Source organism: Ascaphus truei, chromosome 2, assembly GCF_040206685.1.
Source record: "Ascaphus truei isolate aAscTru1 chromosome 2, aAscTru1.hap1, whole genome shotgun sequence".
NCBI lineage: Eukaryota > Metazoa > Chordata > Amphibia > Anura > Ascaphidae > Ascaphus > Ascaphus truei.
Window position 1 is genome coordinate 331,339,753 of NC_134484.1, and position 24,532 is coordinate 331,364,284.

The 24,532-nt window shown below is 41.9% G+C and overlaps 1 protein-coding gene across 1 annotated transcript in view; it reads left to right on the top strand.

Annotated features, from left to right (window-relative positions):
* The first annotated feature begins 4,908 nt into the window (after window positions 1-4,908).
* The window catches only part of EPDR1 (ependymin related 1), a 50,459-nt gene continuing 30,835 nt past the window's right edge, over window positions 4,909-24,532 (top strand). Inside the window, 2 exon segments of the mRNA XM_075586642.1 lie at window positions 4,909-5,084; window positions 5,086-5,288. Coding sequence (XP_075442757.1) covers window positions 5,016-5,084; window positions 5,086-5,288 — 272 coding nt within the window. The 5' untranslated portion in view covers window positions 4,909-5,015.

A 24,532-nucleotide genomic window follows, 5' to 3' on the forward strand; every position in this document is an offset into this window, starting at 1 on the left:
GTTACTAAAACAAATATTTTAAAAGGTAGTTTTTCCGATTGTTATATAGGTCTATGGCCAATTGGTCAGCAACGAAAATGTATATAAATATAAGCATACAAACAAATAGTGCAAGCACAAATAGCACTGTTCAGTGATCAAAGTGTATGTAACACTTGAATAGTGAATAGGTAATGAATATAAGTAATATATTTATAAATACACCGTCCTTGGAAATAATCCTGCTCCCGAACAGGACTCATCCAAGTCCAGAAATAGAGATGGGAAACAGGATACAGGGCGCAAGTATATCCAATAACATATAAAGAAATATAAAAAGATAAACGTAGTGCAATATTGTATTGTTGATAACAAAAAGCTGGAACGTCTGATAATTCAACTCACATGTTCCAAATCAAAATCAGGCGTTGATGTTATTATGAGTAACCAACTCTTGTAGTAGTCTCAGCATTCTCTCCAGATACCCATCACAGCATAGTACTCTAGGCTCAATGCCAGTTGAGAAAGAGGGGGGGAGGGGAGGGGAATTCAACATAGAAGGAGACAAAGCAGTAATAGTGAAGATTGCTTTATAAATTGATATCACAAAGTAAAGCAGCTTTAGGAAGGGCATTCAGACCACCCTGGGTCATATGGGAGAACATACAGTAGCACTCCTACTCCGTCAGAGCAGGTGAAAGATGCCAAAAATCAGCTGCAGCTCTCCAATACCGGATGCCCGCCCAGTGCTGCAATCGATCCATGCAGACTCCGCTCTATGCCTTTCGCTCCTGTATGAGCTTCCTCAGGGGATTCTTTCCTCTTGGCGATACGTGCGCCATGATGTCACGATGTTCCGCAACTGAGGCGGCAGCTTTGAAAGTGCTTTGCAGTACTAAGCACTTTCTCAATGCGAGGGAAATTATTCTTAACATACTAATACTAGCTAGTATAAGAGGTGTAGCCTAGTGCCCTGGCTATGTCTTTGTCTGGCCCTAACATTATAAGTCCTGATAGGAACAGGCAGTGTTAGGGTTAAGCTCCTGCACCTGGGCCTAGCATGGGAATTACAGACTGGATGAATATAGTGTTTTTATATCCAGGTGCAGGCCTAACCGCAAGCTGGAGTGTCATCCTGGGAGGGTACTGACTGGGTCACATGCAATATGGTGTGATGCCTGTCAGTACCTAGACCTGACCAGTTATGGGGCAGGGTTACAAGACTCTGCACAGGTATAAAAGGGGATACTCTACTAAATTGTGTGGTTCTGGCTCTCCCTCTGAAGAGTGGAGGAGATTCTACCTTTCCCCATCAGGGGGAAAGGGGGTAAAGGCTAGCCTTGGGGTCTCAAACCTCTGGGGTGACTGGCCATGGGAATGAAGAAAATGAAGGTAATGCTGGTTCTGAATAAACACCCAGTTATATGTCACTGTTTCAGACTACGTTATTCAAAGAGAGAGAATGTGCCTGCGGGGAGAATTCCTGTCTCTTGCTGGAGTCTTGCAGGATGGAGGAGCTGTACCGAGAAACCTGAGAGCCTGAAAGCCTGTCCTGTTGCCTGTCTCCCACTACCATCTGCGGAGACACAGACCTTTATACCAGCAGATCTCCCTTGGGGAGGGGGGAGGGGAATAGAGGTGTTACTGAGGTTATAACTGGAAATACCGCTTCCGTGCCTCCTATATGCGAGTAACGGGATAACTACCAGAAGTGTGTGTATGGTGTTGACCTCAGGCGGTACACCTTTTATCGAGTCTGATACACGAGGGGGGGAGTATTAAGTACCGTATACTTTGATCAATCATTGCGGGAGGGGATCTCATACTGACCCCTTGATATAAAACTAAAGAATCCCCTACTCACAGAACACTGAGATATTAGACACCAACCACCGAACAAAGATACTGTTTCTGTGCTTCTCATACCCGAGCGACTGGCTAACTACCGGCAGTGTGTATGTGGTGTTGATCTTAGGTGGTGTATCTAACCTGACTACTGATACCGGTGTATATAGGAAAAGAGAAGGAGGGGGTACATCCACCACCAGTCTAAGTTCTTTCAAATCTAAGGCTGTCACACATTTTAATCTGGTCTGTAACTGTTTCATACGCCCATAATATATATTATCTTTAACTGTGCATGCAATGTCTTGTATATAATTTATACCCTGCTCATTTATGTAACTGTATTTGTAAACATGTATTATTTGTCTTAACTCTGTGCCCAGGACATACTTGAACACGAGAGGTATTACTTCCTGGTAAAATATTTTATAAATAAATAAATATTAACCTGTTAAAGTGCCCTGTACCGCACACTGTGATCAACCATTTCGGGGACGGGACCTCACACTGGCCCCCTGATGTACTATTAGGGAATCTCCCACTCAAAGAATACTGAGACATTGAACATTACCAGTTACGTATTCCGTGACCTTTTAACTATTACTTGGCTGGGGTTATATCAGTACATTACATTAGATACACTTAACTATCCATATAAGTGTTTGCTCCATATACTGAATGATCTCAGACCCCCTGGAGACAACTTTCTGCGGTCTTCCACTTATAAATACAATACTATGAGTCAAATATCTGGCCAGAGATACGGGGCCTTGAACGCAGCAGATTGCCAGGGGTCTTTAACAATCAGCAGCCTTGTATGCACTTTTTATTGCAGAATAACCATTTTTCCACATTTGAAGTTGGAAACATTTATGTTGATACAATCTAGATACTGGATATACGACCACTCCATGTTCCATACACTAGGAGGTGATTGCTTGGCTATACTATTCCTGTCACAATTTGACATCATATAACCAGTATCTATCCAATTTCACCTACAGCAAGTCAGCCCTGTGTATTGACACATCAGTACTGTTACCGAATATCACCACACGGTGTTAATAACTCAATGAAGATTCAAGTACCAGATTATATCATGCATGTACTAGTCTAGTATATATTTATTTGCTGTTGGTGAAAATGTTTGGGTGAGAGGGAAGGAAGAGGGGGAGAGGAGAAGGGAGGGGAGAGGGGAGAAAGGTGGGAAGGAAGAGGGGAAGACCAAGGGGAGGGGGGAAGAAAGTAGCAGAGGTGAGGGGGGAGAGTAGAGAGGGGGGAGAGTAGGGAGGGATAGGGGGAGGGAGATAAGGGAGGGTGTGGAGGGGGATTGGAGAGGGGAGGGGGAAGAGTGGAGAGGGGGATAGAGAAGGAGAGGTAGGAGTGAGGAGGGGAACAGGGGAGTTGGAGAGGGGATAGGAAGAGGAAGAGATGGGGGCGGGGAGGAGGGAGATTGGGGAGCGGGGGGTAATAGGGACAAGAGAGGAGAGAAGAAAGAGAAGAGGGGAGAAGGAGGGAAAGAAGGGAGGTGAGGGGGAGAGAGGAGAGGGGGAGATTGGGCAGAAGGGGAGAGAGACTGGGTAGGAGAGAGGGAGAAGGCGAAGAGATGGGAGAGAGGAGAGTGGGGTGGGATGGGGAGAGTGGATGGGGAGGGGGGAAGGAGGGGAAGTGAGGAAGGGGGAGAGAGGGGATGGGGAGGGGGAAGAGGGAAGGGGAGAAGGGATGGGGAGAGGGGGGTGAAGGGGAGAGAGGGGTGACGGGTGTGGTGGAAGGATGATGGGGGAGGATGGGGTTGAGGGAGGGGTGAGGGTAGAGGATGAAGGGAGGAAATCTTGAGGGGATGGGGGAAGGATGAGGGGAGGGGGGAAGAATGGGGGTGAGGGGAGGGGAGATGAAGGGAGGGAAGGTTGAGGGGAGGTTGGGGTGAGGGGACGGGGAAGGATGAGGGGAGGGGAAGGATTAAGGGTGGGAGGGGAGAGGAAGGTAGAGATGGGAGTGGGCGAGGGGGTTGAGAGAGGATGAGGGTATTGGAGGTAGAGAGGGGAGTGGGGGCTGAGGGGATGGAAGGGGGAGGGGATGGGTGGGTGAGAGGAGGGGTCTGAGGGAAGGATGAGGGAAGGTGGGGTTGGGAGGAGGATGAGGGAGGGGGATTGGGGGATGAGTGAAGGAGTAATGTTGAGGGGAGGGGGCTAAGGGGAGGGAAATTGAGGGGGGGGGAGGAGGATAAGGTGAGTGAGCGTGTGGAGAGATGAGGGGATGAGGTGGAGGGGAGGGGGTGAAGGGCTGTGAGAGGAGGATGAGGGGTACAACAATCTTGGGATTTGTAGGAGAGGAGCATTAAGATTAGTATTGCTCGCCATGGGCCTGTATGGCTTCAGGTATGTTATTTATAAATGATCTGACCTTTACGTCGTCTTTTCTAAATTATGTATGTAAGTATGCACCAATTTGCACTATTTTATATAGAATATGAAATGGTTCAAATTGGTAAATACGTGGAGTGAAATTTAGAAAAAAAACATGTCAGATCATTTATAAATAAAATACCTTCCCACCGACTTTTCTCGAGCGCTTCGCACCATTGTGTCCAGTATTTTTGGAGAAGCTACCTGGAAACCCTTTAAATCCTACTGTCAGCTCCTTGTGACCTTAGACATTTTGTCTCCCTGTGCCTCAGAGACCAAATTTAGATGGTCAGCTCAATTTGACAGGAACTCATAGTGCCTAAAATATATATATATATATATATATATATATATATATATATATATATATATATATATATATATATATATATATATATATATATATATATATATATATATATATATACACAGCTGTGCTATAAAAATTAAAAAAAAAACATTATTTGACAAAATGCAGTTTGTGAACATATTTTATTTTCTGACAAAATACATGTTGTGAAACATCCTGTAAATACCCGAATGTCAACTTCGTGCTTTATCCTGTTGGCAGAATACATGGTATTAGTCATTTTGTGTAGAAACTGCTAGTGTTCCGAACGGTGCCCCATACCCTGGCAGCCTGTGACAATTCATCACAGTGCATTGCTGCAGCAACCTCACTGCATGTGCTGTGGGCTCCTCCCTGCCTCCTTGCTGACAGTCAACACACAGAAGAGGAGGAAGGGGGAAGGGAAACAAGGCTGCTGGTGCTGACTCACAGAGAAGATGATGAAGACTGTGCACCTGCAATGTTTGTGCAGCTTCATGACCCGTGGCCTGCTGCTGCTTTTCGCTGCTTTTCCTGTGCCATGCTAATACGGGGAGGATGCTGACCCCAGCCGACCCCACCCCATGCCAGGCACCTCTGCAGTGGGAAGGCAGGACGGGGCAATATGATCACAGCACGGGCAGGAACACCAGGGCCACAGTCACTTATGATGCCACCCTGCAGCGCCTCCGGGTCTTGGAGGAGAAGAAGATGTTTGTGCCATGCAAGAAGTAAGTTTTATCTGCTGCACAGCACACAGATTGGTCTGTTTTTCTTCATGCAACATACAGTAGCTCTCCAGGCCTGTCATATCTCAATGACGTTCGGAGAGTCTCGGTTATTTGGAATTGGTCCAGGGCCTCCAATTTTGATTAGACCACTTTTGTGTTTTAACTCCCATACCTATGTATTATGTATTTGTGTATGTAACATACAGTCGCTGTAAAAAAAAATCCCCCTAGCGTGTGGTGCTCACTTTTTATAGAATTGTAGATAATTAGTGTTATTTGATTTTTAACTAGCTTTTGTAGGCATTATTGGGTTTGCAGTCTTACCCATATTTTTTGTATTTAGTATAAAAATGTCCAGGGCATTTACATTTTATTGGTCACCTAATATTATACAAAAGACTCCTGGTTTTCGATACAGTTAATTGAAAAGCCCCTCTGCCTACACCTTACCCTCAATAACACACACTCGGCCTTAGAGAAAGTATAGGAAATAAGTAAAGGAGTTAATGAAAATCATCATGTTAAACACGCAGAACTGCAAAATAGGTACAGTATAATACTGCTGCCTGCACAGAAAAATGCAGGGGTTAAGTGCAGGGGCAGAAGAAGTGGACAGTGGGCCCATTGTGAAAACCTTTCTGGGCCCTCCGCGATTATGTCCCTGCCTGGTAGTGATTGACAGGCAGTGAAAAGTTGTGCCCCAGAATTCTATGGGGCAGCTATGGTTATAAACTATGAGGCCCATCAGGAACAAAACTGAAATAATGTTAAAAAGCCATCAGGATGATGGCGAGGGAATATACAGTACCATTTAAGGCTGTGGGCCACGGTGTTTTGCATCTGCCACACAAGGCCAGCTATATTCCTTCCCCTGGTTCTGTGTTCGGGAGGATCTCTGTTTTTTTAGGTTTTCACTAATGTAAACCCTGTGCTTTGGAGCTTTAAGAAAAAAGTATTTATACATGGCACTAATAACGTATACAATACTACAAATCTCCATGCACAGTAAATATCTTGCCTAAATAGGTTTGAATCCAATATTTTGGTGTAGCTCCCAAATCAATTACCCTTTCACAGACAGGTTAAGACTCGCTGATTTTCGTGATTTTCACTGATTTTCTATTGGTCTCATAAACCTCACTGTTATAAAATAATAAGTTTTTCATTAAAATGTCATTTTATTTTCATCCGGAACCCAAAAATCTCGCTGATTTTGGCCCTTAGCGACTGACATCTCTTCTTTTATGAATCATCCGCTACAGCATAAAACATGTTGGAACAAAGCAATGGGCGGTTAAATAAAATGACGTTTTAGGAAATTACCTTCCTGACTGCTACAGTAGTTTTGTTGTTAGAAGTTCCTAAATTTCCAGTCTTCACTACACTTTTAAAGCTGAAGACCAATCAATATCCTACATGTGTGTGTGTGTTTTAATAAATCAGTTCTATACAATGAGAGCACTTGTAGCATTTTCTTTTTAAAACAGCTCTGAATGAGAGTTTTAATGTATTATAAAGTAACAAGCATTTTTGCTTCTATAGCAACCTTACAAAGTTACATCCCCTTCCTCTTCTGGAACAGGCTCTGGCACACCCCTTTTTGAGCTGTGCCCTCTCTCTAGCAGTGAACCAATTGTATCTAGTGACTGCCTGGTCACATGATCTTCCCCACAGAACTTTACATCTTTGGTCCTCTTCTGCTACACTGCCATTTAGTGAACCCCCGAGCCAAATCCTCACCGATCAATCACAGGAGAACGGATCAATCGGAAATTTTGCTAATTACTTATCATTGTGTGGATTGTATTGATGGACATATTAAAGGGGGGGGGGGGGGGAAAGCAGCTTGGACTGCTGCTTTAATATTACTGTAGTATTATCCTCTCTCAATGGGCCTTGAATGATGTTAACATGATTACCCCTCCCCCCCACCCCCCTGTGTCAAACCGGTTAAACCCCCCAATTATTCTTATTACAGATGTTATTTTACGGCGTAATTATTTGCGCTATATGCTTCCCAAAATCCATTATCAAGAAACACTGCAAAACTATATTGTATCTTCCATCTGTACCTACAGTATTTAGCATTTTTTTTTACATAAGTGGGAAACAGGGGGACCCAAGGCTGAACAATGTTATGTTAATTTCAGGTCTGGGGACCCCCTAATTCCTGAGATACTTAATGGAGAAGGTGCCTCCAGTTACTTCCTGATATTTAAATCCCCCCTGTCACATGGGCCAATAGGAAGCCACCACGAATGATGTCCCAACTTCCTATTGCCCCACGTTATGCGGAAGATGTAAATGCCATTTTGATTCCAAAAACTGGGGATGCTACTGGAGGTACCTTAACCAGTAAGTAAGTCTAGAAGCATGTGGTCCCCGTAACTGAAATGAGCGTGGTTCAGTTCCCGAGATGCAAGAGCATCATTTCCTCTTCATTTCTGCCAGCAAGAAGTCACATGATTCTTGCGAAAGTGATTATATGACCCCATCCAGATCCGCTAAGTTTCCCGGCGTCAAAGACTGAAGGACTGATCCGGGAGTCCAGCTTGTAGAGCGGTGGGGCGATAAGGGGTCAGCTGCCTTAGATGTGATCTGGCATCTTCTTGAGTGCGCTAGGGGGTTGGATTGGTGGTTTGAGTGGGGTTGCTGTCTAGCTGGGGTTGAGTACACCAGGTATAACAGTGCTGCACACCTAAATTATAAATCAGAAAAAGGCAAAATACTTGCAATTTAGTACAGGTGCTTTTGGTTTAATAAAATCCTGCTTACAGAGATCCTGAGCATAGAAGAAAATTGAGGATGCAAGGCTCTGCAGATTTTTTTCAAGAGATTTAGAGGTTTATTGTGTCAAAACAGCACACAGCACTATTAGCTGGGGTTGAGGACAGAGCCCATTCATGTCGGAGGGAGAGCCTGGCATGGGTAAGCGGGTGAGCCGGTCATCCTTGCTCTTCCCCCAATGCCATTGGCTCATTTAGGCCTAAGGAGGGAGTGCAACTTTAATGAGTGTTAGAAATGTCCAGCATTTTATCCAGAGTTTGTAGCATTACATTACCTGCTGTGTAGGAATTCTGCTATTTCCCATCATAAAATAAGGAAATTCATTTTTTGTGCCATGTGCGCAATGAGACTTTTTCCTTCTTCATATAAGCAATAAAATAAAGAGGCCACAATAACATCATGTTAAACTGTGTATTGCAAAGCCAGCAATGACTTCAACAAACTTTGATGATTCCTTGTTTGTCAGTATCCACTAAAGATTATATATTGAGTGGGAGCAGGGGATTGTGCATGAGAATTTGGCAGGACTATGAACACAACAGCACCATTGAGTTCACAACTGATCAGGTGCCTAAATATTTATAATGTGTAAAACCCCGCAAGTCCCCGGGGCTGTGTAATATACAACTTACCATTATTGTAGATTTCAGATAAATTATTTCACCCCTCCTAATTCACAACTCCTTCGGCTGCTTAACTAGAAATCTGGCAGAGTGGCTTGTTGATTAAGACCAAACTAATATCAGGTCCTGGGAACTTCACATCAACATTGATTTCAGACTTACGTTTTAATCACCAGTCCCAGCTGCTTGCGCCAAAGCAAATAATAATGTACTTTTCAAATTGAGTTTCTGTTCCTTTTTTCATCCTGGTCACATACCTCTTAGTGAAATCTTCCAGTTTTTTTTTTTGGTCTATTTGCAGGATGGTTAAAAACACATGAGCTGCACATGAACTGCTACCTTAGAACGGCAACACCCTATATATCTAGTGCCAGTCGTTTCCAAACGTTTACCCTAAGCCCCCCTGACAAGCTATTTGCTTTGCGTTTGGGACCTCCTTTCTGTATTCCGTGTACACAACACAATGACATGGGTATAAGAGTTGTGCTCTCAAAAACGACAATTAAAAAAATAAATAAGGATATTTTAGTGCAATTTATTACTTGGGTTATTGATGAAGGGAAACTACATTCTTTCTCTCTAAAACAATCTTTAGAGCCCTTATTTGGTAAGCCATTGTGGCTTTCCATGTGATACTGCCAGATTGGTGGTATCAGATCTTACAGAATAAGGGTTTATTTCTTGTTCATATTTTTTCTTTATACTGTAATTTTGTGACTCCACTGTTCTTCGTTTCGTCTCTGTTTATTTCTGACCATTTCTGAATCTCCCACTGTATGTATCTTACTTGTCAATCTGGGCCCCCCTGTGAAGCCCCCAAGGCTCCACTTCAAGTTCAGCACTCCAGGTTGGAAAACACTGGCTAATGCTGAATAGCGGAGCAGCAGAAGGGAAGGGAGAGAAGCATCGTGCATAGCACAGCCGGCATTGTACTAAGTTAGCTGCATTTGTTCCACAAGCATGGTGAAATGCGTATTCATTCCCATCTTAGGGTGCTAACAATAACGCTTCTTCTGTCAGGCGGCTCACCAACATAACGCTTTTGCCAGTGGTCATGTAGAACTGTTTATTTTTGTGGCAAAAGCTTCTCAGGCCATGCACCAGAAATAATTCTAAAGTTGCAGTTATCCGGGAGTGGACAAAAATATATACCGATAAAACGTTTTAGAATTTTTAGGAGCCAGAAGTTTGTTGAGTGGAGGGAAGCTGGTTAGGGGGATTTGTTGTGTTGGGTGGGAGGAATCAGGGAGGCTGCTTTGGAGGGGTTTGTTGATGGAGATAGGGGGTACTGTGGGAGGGGTGGGTGTTTTGGGGTGAGACTTTGTGTGTGTGTGTGTGTGTGTATCTCTGACACACACTGAGACGCACAATGACAGAAGACACTCCCAGAGACAGTGGCAGACACACCCAGAAACAGTGACAAACAAAACGCACCATAACAGACACACACAGTGAGCGACAGAAACACTCCTTCCTCAACACCGTACCACAGTGCAGCTCTATTGATCAGCATTGACAAGAAAGAGGGAGTGAGGTGTGGGCAGAGCGTTTTTTCTTCCCATTCCTCTTCCCACCCATATGCCTGGATAGAGATGTGTAAACGTTTTGCATACCTCAGTGAACTATGCGAATTTCACCCTTTACCACGAAAAAATAGCCTTGATCCCCAAATTTGCGGCACCTTCGTTTCACGCTAAAAGTCGGCGGGTATTTTATGTTCAATTAATTTTGATCACTTTTGCTTTCGAAATTCTATTGAACTGAAAAGTCAAGGGCTGCTATTTTGTCACTTTAAAAAAAAGCAAAGTAGCCAATTTTGAACTATTTGAGCCATTGTGCCAAAACGTTTGGCAGCAAGAGTTTGATCGAAATTTCTGTGTTTTCTTTTAACTTTTTGGAAAGTTTGACCGAAACTGTGGCGAAGCGGATCAGCGGGTACGCACATCTCTGTGCCTAGGGTAATGCCTATTCTTATTTTCCCATGGTACTCTCTTCTTTTTCTCTTCCTTGTCTTTCTATTCTGTGCCCCCTCTTTCTCTTGACTGCTAGATTCCTTATATAAAAACAGCCATCCGTCCCAAATCCCCAATAAAACACAGGCACCTTATTTGAATATACATGGCCATACCATTTATTAACATAACCTTGCCAGCTCCATAACACAAACATAAATCAATTTTCACCATAAGTGCCAGCCACTGACCCTAAAGTCAAGTGGGCTTGTAAAACCATAATTAACCAAAGGTTAGCGTAACCCGTGCCACAAAGCTAAAGGCGCTCCGGCTACCTTCCCATTATCCATATAGGGGCTAATCATCTTTTAATTTTCCATCATATGTTCAGATGACAAGGACCCCCCGCCTTGCTGAGATAAATATTTGTATATATTACTTATACATAACATAAATCACAGTAAAAAAAATTCAACAATACTTGATATACTGTATATATGTTTTTTTTTTTAATTATTAGTGCAGGGAGGGAAACTTCTTCCATGAGTGTTTTTCCTAAAATGGCTGACCACCCTAAACGAACTATCTATTTTATTACATTCCTGTCACCACTCCCCTTCCCCACCCCATCCCACTTGATACCTTTGAATAAATACCACCCATAGCTGCCATAAAGCCACAATCTTTCTAGACGCGACACTTCCGCCATGTGTCCCATTCACTATTATTCCATGCGACCTTGCGTTCTCTGGCTTTTCCCTACATTACTCGGCACCATGTAATGCTCTCTCTTCCCTTTGTTCAATGTCTCTCTTTCTCCTTTCTCTCTGTGTCCACTATTCGACTATGATGCCGTCTTTCAAATGAATGGGACTTACACCTTCCCAAGTAATTATTGAATAACCTGTATCTCTGTCCACTTTCACCTCTCTTCTTCCTTCTGATATCCCAATGTCATGTTCTCTCTCTGTCCCCCACTCCTTAGGGCAGCTGCCCATGTTTGCAAATGCTAATGATCAAAATGTATCAATTCTCCGTTGTTCTCATTTACGGCAAGGACTCTGAAGGCGGCTGGACTTGTCAGTTTAATAGCGTCACTTCCGTGATGATACTGTATAATCAGATTTTATCCCATCCCCTCCATGTCAATTTATCACCTGGAAAGAAAAGGGGCCGGTGAATGCGGCGAAAAGGCAATTACAAAGAGCAGCAAAACCCAATTCTAAACATGAAGTTGAAATGTTTAAAAAAGTGTAAAAGTTTCTATAATGTCAAATATTTGTCTAATGATGTTTTTTTTTAAAGGTGTCAATCACATAGTTATGTTCAGATGTTCGGATTTCCATTACTGTCAGGCAACCCTATTCCTACTTGTTTTAACATGCACTCACATAACTAATAAAATAAAGAACATGTTAAGTAAACAGGTGACCATTGTAATATTCACTTAAATCACACCCACAGGGGAAAAAAAAACGTAAAGGGAGAAAATCCCCCAAATTAAGCACTCAGGGTCAGTGAGGTCAATGTGAGTTTCTGTGTGATAAAAGTCTAATCGACAATATCCCCCCCACCCCTTCGCTTTGGATTTCTTTTAGGTGTGGTTTATATTCTTTTTTTTTAATTCCTGGTAGCACCACAATATCATCAGTTGATCATCAATTTTTATATATTTTTTTAATTTTATGTTTTCAATGTCGTGTCAAACATCAGTTATTTTTCATTAAAATGCAACTTATTGTGAGTCTGCAACAAAATGTTACGTTTTGTGAGTCTGCAACAAAATGTTACTTATTGGTCGAGAATCCACAATTCGCATTGAATTCCGTTCTTGGAGCTTGACATATTTGCCAGAGAAGCAGTGATTTGAAAACGTGGGTATTTTTCATGGAGGAAAAATAAAAACACTAAAGCAGCCGTTATAATTGTGACCCGCAGACAAAAATATATACTGTAGGTAGTGGTCAAAGTGTAAAGGTAAGAAATAATACAGAGTACTACACATTTTTTTATTTATAAGTTTTTTTTAGGGAGGGGTCTATTTTGGAAACAACCTCTAAAACTGTATATGCTGAAAGGATTGTGCTCTAATGCAGGGGGCTCAACTCCAGTCCTCAAGACCCCCCAATACCTGTAGGTTAGGTTTTAAGGATATCCTAGCTTCAGCACAGGTGGCTCAGTCAAAGACTGTGCTGAAGCTGGGCTATCCTTAAAACCTGACCTGTTGGGGGGGTCTTGAGGACTGGCGTTGAGCACCACTGCTCTAATGCAATAAAACACAGTATCAGTACTTATTTAATGGCACTTTGGCCAATCCATGTTTGGAGTTATTCCTTACAGGTTATGAGGTTTCCTGTGCTTTTTTCTTAAGACCAGAAAACATATTTATTTCCCGCGAGGAACAGTGAGTGTGTCTGTTTTATAAGTGGAAAAAAATGTGCTTGCTAAGTTTACTCTGAAATATATTGCCTGACATTTACATTTACAGTGCACATTGTGTACGCACCGACTTCAGGATAGAAGCTGCAGCTGCTGTATCGCATGGAAAGTTCTCTGATTAGGCAAGTGGATCCTGCATACCAGCGTCAGTTCTCAGCCCAGACTGATAAGCAGGGCCATATGGTCAGGTGCAAATAGAATGCTTGTCTGGAGAGCAGTGGAGGAAAAAATATCCCCATCCAAAATAGACTGCGTGGGGTGAGGGGCAATCGGCCAAATCACAAAATCAGTTTTATACTGTTTTTGCATTCTTATTCAAGACAGAGCTTCATTGAAGGAGGTATAACAGCCCAGCCACACGTTTAACCCATTTGGTGCCATAGGCTCATGCATCACAAGTGTGAATACATGTGTCATGCATCACGTGTGAATATATATATATATATATATATATATATATATATATATATATATATATATATATATATATACACATTTGTTATTCGTGTACAGTACAATTATAGGTACACTGACAGCAGCACCCTCTCCAGTAGTCTGGTCTATACTAGTTAAGTGTGTACCCCAATCCATTTACTATATATATATATATATATATATATATATATATATATATATATATATTTGTCTAATATTTTTGTTTTATACATGCCAATGTTATTTTTAATTAGTAAATAGAATGGCCACACACACACAAGGTTGGGGTAGGTGATGCAAGGTAAAGTTAATTAATAGAAATTTTTAATGATCACCAAGGTGATCAAAATACCAGCACAGGTGTTTATTAGCACCATGTTAAAGTGTAGATAAGGTTTGTAAGCAAACCCATACACAGTCTTAACATTTTAAAGTTAAGGTGACATGCAACCTTAACTCCCCCCCTCCCCCCATGCTTTGCCGATGTCATCATACATGATGTCACAAATGACATCAGATGTGACATGATCCCATCAGAGAATATGGAATGCATCCCCAAGGAATAAGGCTTCTCGGCCCATTTCTCCCCTAGCCCGCTCCTCAAACATCAGGCATTTGTGGACTCTTCTTCCCCACCTGCCCAGGCATCACAAGTCTTTGATCCCTGTCTCCTCCCGCTCCCCTGAAACATGAGGCCTCCTATCCCTTTCTCCCCAAGCATATGGCTTCTCTGAACCCTTTCTCCTCTCACAAGCATTAGGTTTCTCAAGTGACTTTCTCCACTTGCCAACCACAAGCATGATGCATGTCCAATCACTTTCTCTCCGGTGTCTTTCTCACTCTGCCCCCGCAGATACATCAGGCTTCTGTGATCCCTTTGTTTTCCTTGCCTCACGAAGTATCTGCGGACCCTTTATCCCTCCACACCCCCACCCTCCACAAGTGTCAGTCCTCTCTGATCCCTTTCTTTATCCACCCTTTGCATCCTACAAGTATTGAGCTTCGCAATACACCACCCACCCACTCTGCTCCCCCATGCTTGTTTGTGATAGCTTAGAAGAAATTAACAGTTTTCAGTGCTAGTCAGTGTGGAGATTGTCCACGGTGCTATAATAGTAGCCTTTTGTGTGTTACATACAGATGCAGCAGCCATTATACGAACAAATCACAGCGCCGTTTTCGTGTGTGCTGCTGTATTCCACGCGGCATTAACACCGCCAATTGCCCCAGGCACACGTGTTTATCGCGGTTGCTTTGTTTGAATTTCATGGATTCTGTTTTGTATCCGTGGCAGAAATGAATGAATTGTAATGTGTACAGTACTGTGCCAATGTCAGTGTTTAACACTAACACTAAAATGCAATTTTCGTAAGGCGGTATGGTTGGAAGAAATCAAGCGCCATGACATAGGTATTCCGAGGTATACAACGCGTGAAGTGTTCGAATAACGGCCGCTGCATCTCTACATCCTGACATATGTGATGTACACTTCAACAAATTCCATGATCACCTATATCCACCCCACATTTACTGATGCGATGGGACATGTCATTTGGGACGTCATGTATGATGACATCAGCAAAGCATGGGAGGGTTACCATTGCATGTCACCTTAACTTCGACATTTACAGAGTTTTGAAGGGTTTGCTTACAAACCTTAACTACGGTACACTTTAAATACTTTTTTCAATTGAATTTCTATGGTTTTTTTATCCTATGGATCATAGATAGCATAGATAGCAATTGGTTAAAAACACTTTTTCATTCATATATTTCAATTTGAAATTATTCATAGATACCTCGCAATGATATGTTGAAAAATTGCATCAAACAGATTCAAAGGATGGTGCCCAAACTTTCCACAAAAGTCTCCTTGCTAATCTGGGGTATCCCCTCACTCTGTGTATATGTACATATTATATCTCGTGTGTATATGTGTATGTATATGTATGAGAAGTCAAGTTTGAGAAGTCATTCTATTTGCAACTGATGGGTACCGCGATGGGGTCCAATATGGCCCCATCGTATGCGAATCTCTATATGGATGCCTACGAGCAAACTCACCTCCTCAACGATGCACCACACTCGGAGTGCATTCTACATTACAACAGATATATAGATGATATCTTCATGCTTTGGAAAGGGACAGAGCAGGATCTGTCGGAGTTTGTGGCACACATCAATGGGATACCATCCACCATCAGGTTCACAGAAAGTCATGACACAAAGGAAATCAACTATTTGGATACAGTGGTCTTTTTGGATGATGGGAAGCTCGGGACACGGGTTTTCCACAAACCAACGGATAGAAACACTCTGCTGGATGCCAGGAGCCATCATCCAGCTACATTGAAAAAGGGTCTTCCATACTCACAAATGCTGAGAGCCAAGCGCATCACTAGTAATCCCTTGGAGGTGGATGCTGCGTTAGAGAAGATGGCGGATCGCTTCAGACAAAGAGGGTATGACAATGGAGTAATAGAACAAGCCCTTATTAAGGCCAGAAACAAGACCAGGGTGGAGCTTTTGACACCGGTCAACAAAACACAGGACATTGATCGTTTTAATGTTGTCTCAACATATAGTACATCCTCAAGGTTGATACAAAACAGTATCAGGGATAACTGGCACATTCTAACTAACGACAAAAAAATTGGAAAGAACTTTCAGCTGCCACCTCTTTTTTGTTATAAGAGAGGGCGTAGCGTGGGGGACATGCTTACTTCAGCAGATCCTGTGGATAAATACTCTACCAGAACGACCTGGCTCAAACAATCACCTGGAGTCTACAAATGCAAGGGTTGTGTTAATTGTCAATACCTTCTGTTAGGTAAAACCTATGCACATCCACACAGTGGTATTCCCATAAAAATCTCGCATTTCTTAAACTGCGAATCACGCTTCGTAGTGTACATTATTAGATGCCCCTGCGGACTGTACTATGTGGGGAAAACAACAAGAATGCTGAAAGAACGAATTGCGATGCACAGGTCCTCCATCAGGAAGGCACTTTTGGAGACCACAGACAAGATGAGTTGAAACACCAGCCCGTGGCTAGACACTTTAAAACTCTGAAACATAGCCTGGCCACGTTCCGTTGCATGCCGATCGCACAGGCACATGTTCCAAACAGGGGCGGCAATAGGAACAAACTGTTATTGCAAATGGAAGCAAGACTCATATATAATCTGAATACGGTGACCCCAAAGGGTCTTAATGAGGACCTTAATTTGGGATGTTTTCTATAATTGGCCTTTTTTATGATTGGCCTTTCATTTACTGTAGTTCTGCTGTTCCTTACTGCATGCACATGAAACGTACGGTGCGCTGCTGCTGCAGTCATTGTTTGTATTATCTTCCTGCCTGCTGTCTCAGTCTCTCTGTGTGTGACTGGGATATAGGGTATTGTAGGGTAGTAGTATGTATAGATATCAGACACGGCGTGACTAAATTGTTTTTAGTTTTCTTTGTGTAAATATGTATATCCCTCGTGTGTTCACATATCCCTTTCCTTTTGTGTTAGTATGGATGGTTTCTATGTTACACTGTTATGTTTGATGAGCCTTGTCCCATAGGATTGATCCAGTTTATTGATGTGCAGTAAGAGGGTTTTTTTGGCTACATTACCAGTTGTCATTTATGGGAAGCATTACTCCCTTTTTTTTTTTTTTTTTTTCTCTCTCCCCATAGTTTGCTATATCATTATTTCCATTTTTTGGGTTGATTGGTGCTTTGTTGCTGCCTGTATAGACAGCCTAAGGCTGTCCTTCACTCTTTCTGCATGCCCCATTGACTCTAGCTTGGGAATAGCCAGGTACGCCACCTAGTGGTCGTTCTGGCAGACAGACAAGCTGCAAGACTGACCTTACTATAGGGTAGATACATAGTAGCAGTGAATGAAGGCAGATCAGTGAGGTCATTACCTTCACATACACCCCCTCCAAGATGGCGACGGCTCATCACACACACCTGGCAGGTGATTTTTGCAGAGATTTGGATTGTAGGTAATGTGAGTCAGGTGTGTTTGTCACATGTGGTGAGGGTATATATATGCTTGTCTATCAGTCTGTCATTGCACCCCCTTGAGAAAGGTCCTATTCCAGGACCGAAACGTCGGATTGGGTGACTTATCTTTTTTATTCAGATGCCCAATACAGTTTTTCATGATTACTGAACCGAGTGCAGTCTTTCTTTACCGGACGAGAGAATGGTAATGTTGTTTTTCTATTATTTGAGACTAGCACCTGTCTATATGAACCAGTACATTGAGTGCAAGCTGTGATGTTGGTTTATATATATATATATATATATATATATATATATATATATATATATATATATATATATACAGCACTCAAAGTGTATATATTATTAAAATCAATATTTTGTGCTAACATAAGTAAACCCAAACCTAAAATAGGAGGAATGTATAAATATACAGATGAATGAGTACAGTAACAATATTGCCAGCCAGATTGGATTGGCAATAAACTGAGGGGATGCTTATAGCTGGGGAGAAAGGCAGCTTTTCCAGAAACAACCTAATCCCAAAACACATGTAGAAAATTAAGAAAAGCGCATAGTGTGTGTGTGTGTGTGTGTGTGTGTGTGTGTGTATAAAAAGAAAAAACTGAAAAAGCGCACACTCCATGGTATAATAAAAACTTGTGTTCTTTAATCCATATAAAAAAGACAAGGCTCACTAATTGAGACAAAAAAGGTTAAATCACAATTGATTGTAACTAAGCAACAGGTTCAATTTCACATGTGATAGTAACAGATACAGGGTTGCCACAGTGTCCTTGATAGTTTGTGAAATATGAGCTGCTGAGTAACCAACTCTCCCCACTGATTTAGTGAAATCAGCTGTTAAAGTCCCATATAGAAACAAGCAGGGAGAGTAAACCATAACAATACATCTCAATCCGTTATATGGTCTCCTCACCTAACCTATTGAGACCTATAGATGGGCTATACCGTGATGTGGTTGTAGGCTTAAAATACTTTGGCCAAAGAATTTTACTAAAGGACCCTTGTTTATGAGAAGATATACAGATAAGTATTTATCTATATAATATATTACGTTAGATGTAGCACTAGGACTTTTTGTCTTTTGTTATATACCGTATTGGCCAGAATATAGTACGGCCTCGCACACGATACGACCCTAAAGTTTTGAAGGTGTTCTACATGAAAAATAAAAGGGGTTAGGCTGCGCATATAATACGAGTACAGGTTTCGGAAGGGCATTTTTAGGAAAAAAAACATAGCACTATATTCAGGCCAATACAGTGTGTGTGTGTGTGTGTGTGTGTGTGTGTGTGTGTGTGTGTGTGTGTGTGTGTGTGTGTGTGTGTGTGTATACACACGCGTGCATATATATCGCATATATGTATGCAAATATATATTCTATTGCACCTCCATAATATACAGATGTAGCAGACATTATTACCTTTGTTAATGACAATGAATGTGTTAAATAACACATATGTCCTCAACCATTGTTTTTAGTAGCGCTACTGTTAAATAACTTACCAGTCTTAACAGGAGCAGAAACGTCTCCTACATCATTATATACCGCATATTATTTTTAAAGATTTTTCTCATCACAGACAGATATAGAAATTAATAATAGATCATAGGAATAAGGCTTGTTTTATGATTTTTAAACTGGACTGGAAAGAGATTGAAGCGACTGCACTTATTTTTTCTTGTTCAAAGAGTTTTTATTTTTATTTTACAGCAAATAAAAATATCACTTGTGAGCACATTCACATGTCTCAGACAGGTCTGCAACCCTGATTTTCCCCATTATCTCCTAGCATACAGTGCTTCCACTGCAGCAAGGGATTCTGGGAAATGACGTGCAAATGAGCACACAGTTTCACCTTTACCTTCATGTCCATTTTAACATGTACCCCTATAAGCATACAGTATGCCTACGGTATTACACAGCTTTTCAGCACAACCTGAGTTCAAGAAGTGCATAGCCATTAAACCTATTCACAGACAGCTTTTTCAACCTTTTTATTTTAGAAAGACTGAAATGTCTGCTTTTATTATTTTAACCCATTCTGTCATGATTTTTTTTTTAATGCTTTTTTTTTTTTATTGGTCGTTATTTTATATCAGTCGGCAACTAAAGAAGCTTTTTACCCAGTTGATTAATTTAAAAAAAATTTTATAGAAAATTAAATGACACACAATTGTGCTAGTTGTGACTCAACAGGCAAAAAAACCCCCACTTTTTCAAACTGTTTTAATACTTACATAATTTCCCATGACTACAAATAAAACTTTTTGAAACAATAAATGTCTTTAGAAAAACAAATTGGAGAATTTTCAAAAACTGTACTGTACACGTTATTGTGTACATTCAGAAACACTGAGTGTGACTGTGCTGGGCTGAATCACTGCAGCCTCTGGGTGAAAACTAAAAACGTTTTTTAAACACCAAAATAAACCCCAAACTCCATACAAAACACACAGGGGCTTATGCAGAGAGGATCGTGATTTACTGTGAAAACGGCAATGAAATAGCCACAGTTTTGGCATAAATTATGGCCGTATGCAGAAAGCGCCTTTACCGTCTTTTAGCAGATGGTAGTCAAATTGCCAAGTTTTCCTGGCTACCTGGAACACGCCATAGTAAAGGGCAGAATGGCGCGTTCCAGCGCTTCGGTCCTTCTGGCATTGCACGCTAAAATAGCATGGCGAGTTCCAGGTTCTCGCCACGTGTGTGGCGACTTTTACACTTTACAAAACTGTTCTGGCGGATTTTAAAAATCGCGCCATTTTCTCGTGACTAAAAGATTTTCTGGCGAGTTTTTTGGCCAGAAGATGGCGCTATTCCCTTTCCGATCCTCTCTGCATAAGCCCCTCAGTGTATTACCCTATATTTCCCACACCAAAATATGTCAAATGAAATAAACTTAGAAAACAATCAAATCGATTTCAAACCAAATGTTTGGAAGCTCTGTACACACGCTTCTGAGTGGGAGGAGGAGGACTATTTAATCTGGTAAGGCCTGATTGGCCGTCAAAACCAGCCAATCAGATCAACAGGTAACTCACTGGTCCTTAACGGACGCAGTGAGAAAAAAATATCAGACTAACAAAAATATAACATAAACCGGTATCAAGTGCAACAGTAAATTAAAATAATGTGCACTAAAATATTGGAGTTAATGTTAAAAAATCCAAATGGGGGGATACCGAGCAGAGCACCCCGCCTGACGCCCACTGGGAGGCAAACTCTGAAACCGTCACAGTGGATTCGGCGTACATGTACTCTGCCCGGATACGGGAGTGCACCAGTGCCCAGAACATGGCCACGATGTTTGTTGGGACCTCATTCTCCAGACACGGCTTCCTGGTCTTATAAATGGCTAGCTTTGCCAATGCCAGGAGCAGGTTGACGAGGAGATCCCTAGGCTTATTGTCCCAGGACACTGGGCACCCAAAAATAAAAAGGTGAGGAGAAAAGTGCAGCCAGAACTGCAGGAGATGGCCCCTCAAGGTGGATAAGAGAGGCTGCAGTCTGGCGTAGCTAAAGTATATATGGTACACGGACTCCCGTGGGAATGTGGCGGGGGAGTCCGTGAAGTGGGCCAAGTACTCTCCCGTGCTCAGAAGTGAGAGGAGGAGGGAGAGACCTAAGGAGGGACATAAGAGAGATGGGGAAAAGATGGAATGACAAACGGGTCTGAGAGAGAAAGACACTGGGGGGGGGGGGGAAGGAAAGACATGTGGGGGCAAAGTAGACTGAATATGATTATGTCGTAACATTTACAGGGCCCCAAAAATTCTGTTGGCGGCCCTGTTTGCAATCCCTGTTAACGGCTGGGCTACCATGACAGTGACTGCTTTGAATTATGTTAAAGAGGCCGTCTGTCTAGAAAAAAAGTGAACTTAGAAAAGTGGTATTTTTAGTAGGTTAAATGACACCCATAGGCAAGAATAAGAAATGTCAAAATATGTATATAAAAAAACTTTTAATGTTTTCGTGATAAACAAAAATAAGCTGTGTAGCAATATTACAATCTTTACATAAAGTAGGTAAAGGTAGGTCCTTATTCTGTCATCTGCCAGTGTCATCAAGAAAAACATTAGAGATTGGAAAAAATACCCAGGATTGAAGCAGTGGGTCTTTGGAGCTGAACCCCCTTCCTCTTAGCCCTGGGGACACCCTGATTCTGAAGATACCTCAGTAGGTGGTGCTGGTAGCCGCTCCGGCTGAGCATGCTGGGTTTTAAAGTTTAAAGCTCCCACGTCACACTGCCCAATAGGAAGCCAAACCTGATGATGTCACAGCTTCCTATTGGCTCGCAGGGCGCTGGAGCTTTGAAACGTCGCCATAACGTGAACCCTGGTAGCCGGCTGTGTACAAAAATCTAAATAAATGTTAAAAATACTTATGCTTGTCGGATTTGCTTACAGACATATCAATCGCCTACATATAACATGTTAAACATGCACTGACCATTTAAATGTAAATTTCCTTCTAACCCTCAAATCATTACCTTCTTGGCACCAACAGAGGCAGAATTATATCTGTATATCCCATCGGAGAGCTAAAGCTATGACAAAGTAGAAATCTTCTTTCCAGCTCATGCAACAGCTGGCAATTAAAAACTGCAAAGTCGAGTTATTCACCTAGTCCCTAAAGGTAAATTACTTAGAGACCAATGTAAGCAAGCAGGGACCGGCTTTTCAATTCACTATTATGGCCATAAAGGACTGCAACATAGATACAAGAATGAAAATGGGATCTAAAACAGAAAGCTTCCCAAAATAAGACAGAGCAAAAGTTGTTATAGGTACAGTGTAAACCAGTGGTGGGCAACATCAGTTCTCAAGGGCTAAAAACAAGTCATGTTTTCAGGATATCCCTGCTTCAGCACAGGTGGCTCAATCAATGGCGCAGTCGAAGCATGGACTGATTGAGCCACCTGTGCTGACGCAAGGATATCCTGAAAACATGACCTGTTGGGGGGCTTGGAGACTGGAGTTGAGCACCCAGGGTATAGATCAGCGATTTCAGTTTGAACAGATACAGCAAATAGCAATCTACCTTAATAAATCTAGTCTTGTAAAAAGTGGCAGTTTTATACTTAAGCTTCCGGGCAGAGTATTTTGGGAGTTTGTACCTCCTCAAGAAGGAGGGCTCGCCCTTCCTTGCCTCACCATTGTCCAGAGACACTGCACCTGGCTCCACACAAAGGTTAGTCACTGACATATTGTATGGTAGCCCTCAACCTTTGATAGCGGCCCAGGCATTCAATGAGTCACACAGAAACATGTAGAAATCACACCGATACATAAGAAATAACTACACAGATGTCAGACTGGGGAATAATTTATTAACGGGCCCGGCAGCCATTTCGTGGCTCTGAGATGGCCACTTTGACCCTGCCCCTGGGTCGCAATCTTGACTGGCATGGGCTTAACCTTTATTATGCTGGGCCCCACTGCCCCTAACGACACAGTCACCATCCTCTCCTCAATATTACAAAGCTCCCGACACTATCTTGAAGAAGTTGGAACTGTTCTCTTCAGTATATTTCTGCTTTTCAGTGCAAGTTCTTTTTTAATTTAATATATTTATTTCTTGCAATTAATATTTACTCCAGTTTTCCCTTTACCTCTGTACCAATAATAGATTTGGAAGAGTATTGCTTTTAAAAACAAAAATGCAGAGAAAGCGGGCAAAAGAAGCCATTTCAGAAAATGTTGGCCTCTTATTCCAATACTCTTTCATTGAGTTTTCAATATAACTACAGGCATACCCCGCTTTAAGGACACTCACTTTAAGTACACTCGCGAGTAAGTACATATCGCCCAATAGGCAAATGGCAGCTCACGCATGCGCCTGTCAGCACGTCCTGAACAGCAATACCAGCTCCCTACCTGTACCGAAGCTGTGCGCAAGCAGGGAGACTATAGAGCCTGTTACAAATGTGTTATTTACATCAGTTATGCATGTATAGGACGATTGCAGTACAGTACATGCATCCATAAGTGGGAAAAGGTACTGCTTCACTTTAAGTACATTTTCGCTTTACATACATGCTCCGGTCCCATTGCGTACGTTAATGCGGGGTATGCCTGTACATATATATTTTTTAGGAAAACAGTAGACACCCGTGACTTTTCCAATTCTTCCAGCTAGGAACATACAGTTATTTAGTCGGTTATACAATCCAGAGAGACGTTCAGATAACGTGAACACTATCCATGCAATTATATATCGGGTGAATCATTTTCCATTTGTTTAGAAGTTCAGACAAACCTTTGAAGCTGCCAAAAACAGATTGATAAGGTAACAATATAAACAGTGATGGTATTGGTGGTTATCTTCAGACAAGTAGCTGATTAAAAACAGGGACTCAAATATAGATAAACCCAACATATGGAAATCTGTGTTAAATACAGTCCTAATAGGTGGTGGTCTGAACATTCAATGCTGTTCATTTCTGAAATGTAATTAAAGGTGCAGTCAATCCAAAGTTAATGTGTTGTGTTCAATAGGGAAAATGTTGGTAATAGTAGATGTAATCCCATGCAGCCGACCAAAACACAACCTTTTGTAAATAATTTGACACTCGAATTGCCTTTAACTAATTTAACCGTGATAGCTTCAAATATTAGGCATTATTTGGGCCTTATATTTACATTTCTTAGGTGCATCTGAATGGTGAAGTCATTGTTATCCAAGTTTTTCTTTACCCTTAACCCCCCCCCTGGGAGGGGAGAGAGAGAGGGCAGCTGAGTACTAGTAAACTCTTGCTGAACACACAGTGACATCACAATAAATATTGTTCTCAGAGGAAATCAAACCCATCCCAAGTGTCTCAGCTCATCATGTTTCAAAGCAAACTTTAAAAATTATCTTTAAATAATAGTTGTCAGATTTTGAGAAAGATGCATCAATAAACCAGATATATCCACTTACACTTCACTGCCATTAGTTCTCTTTGGTTCTAACAGGGATTTCCCCATTAACAAT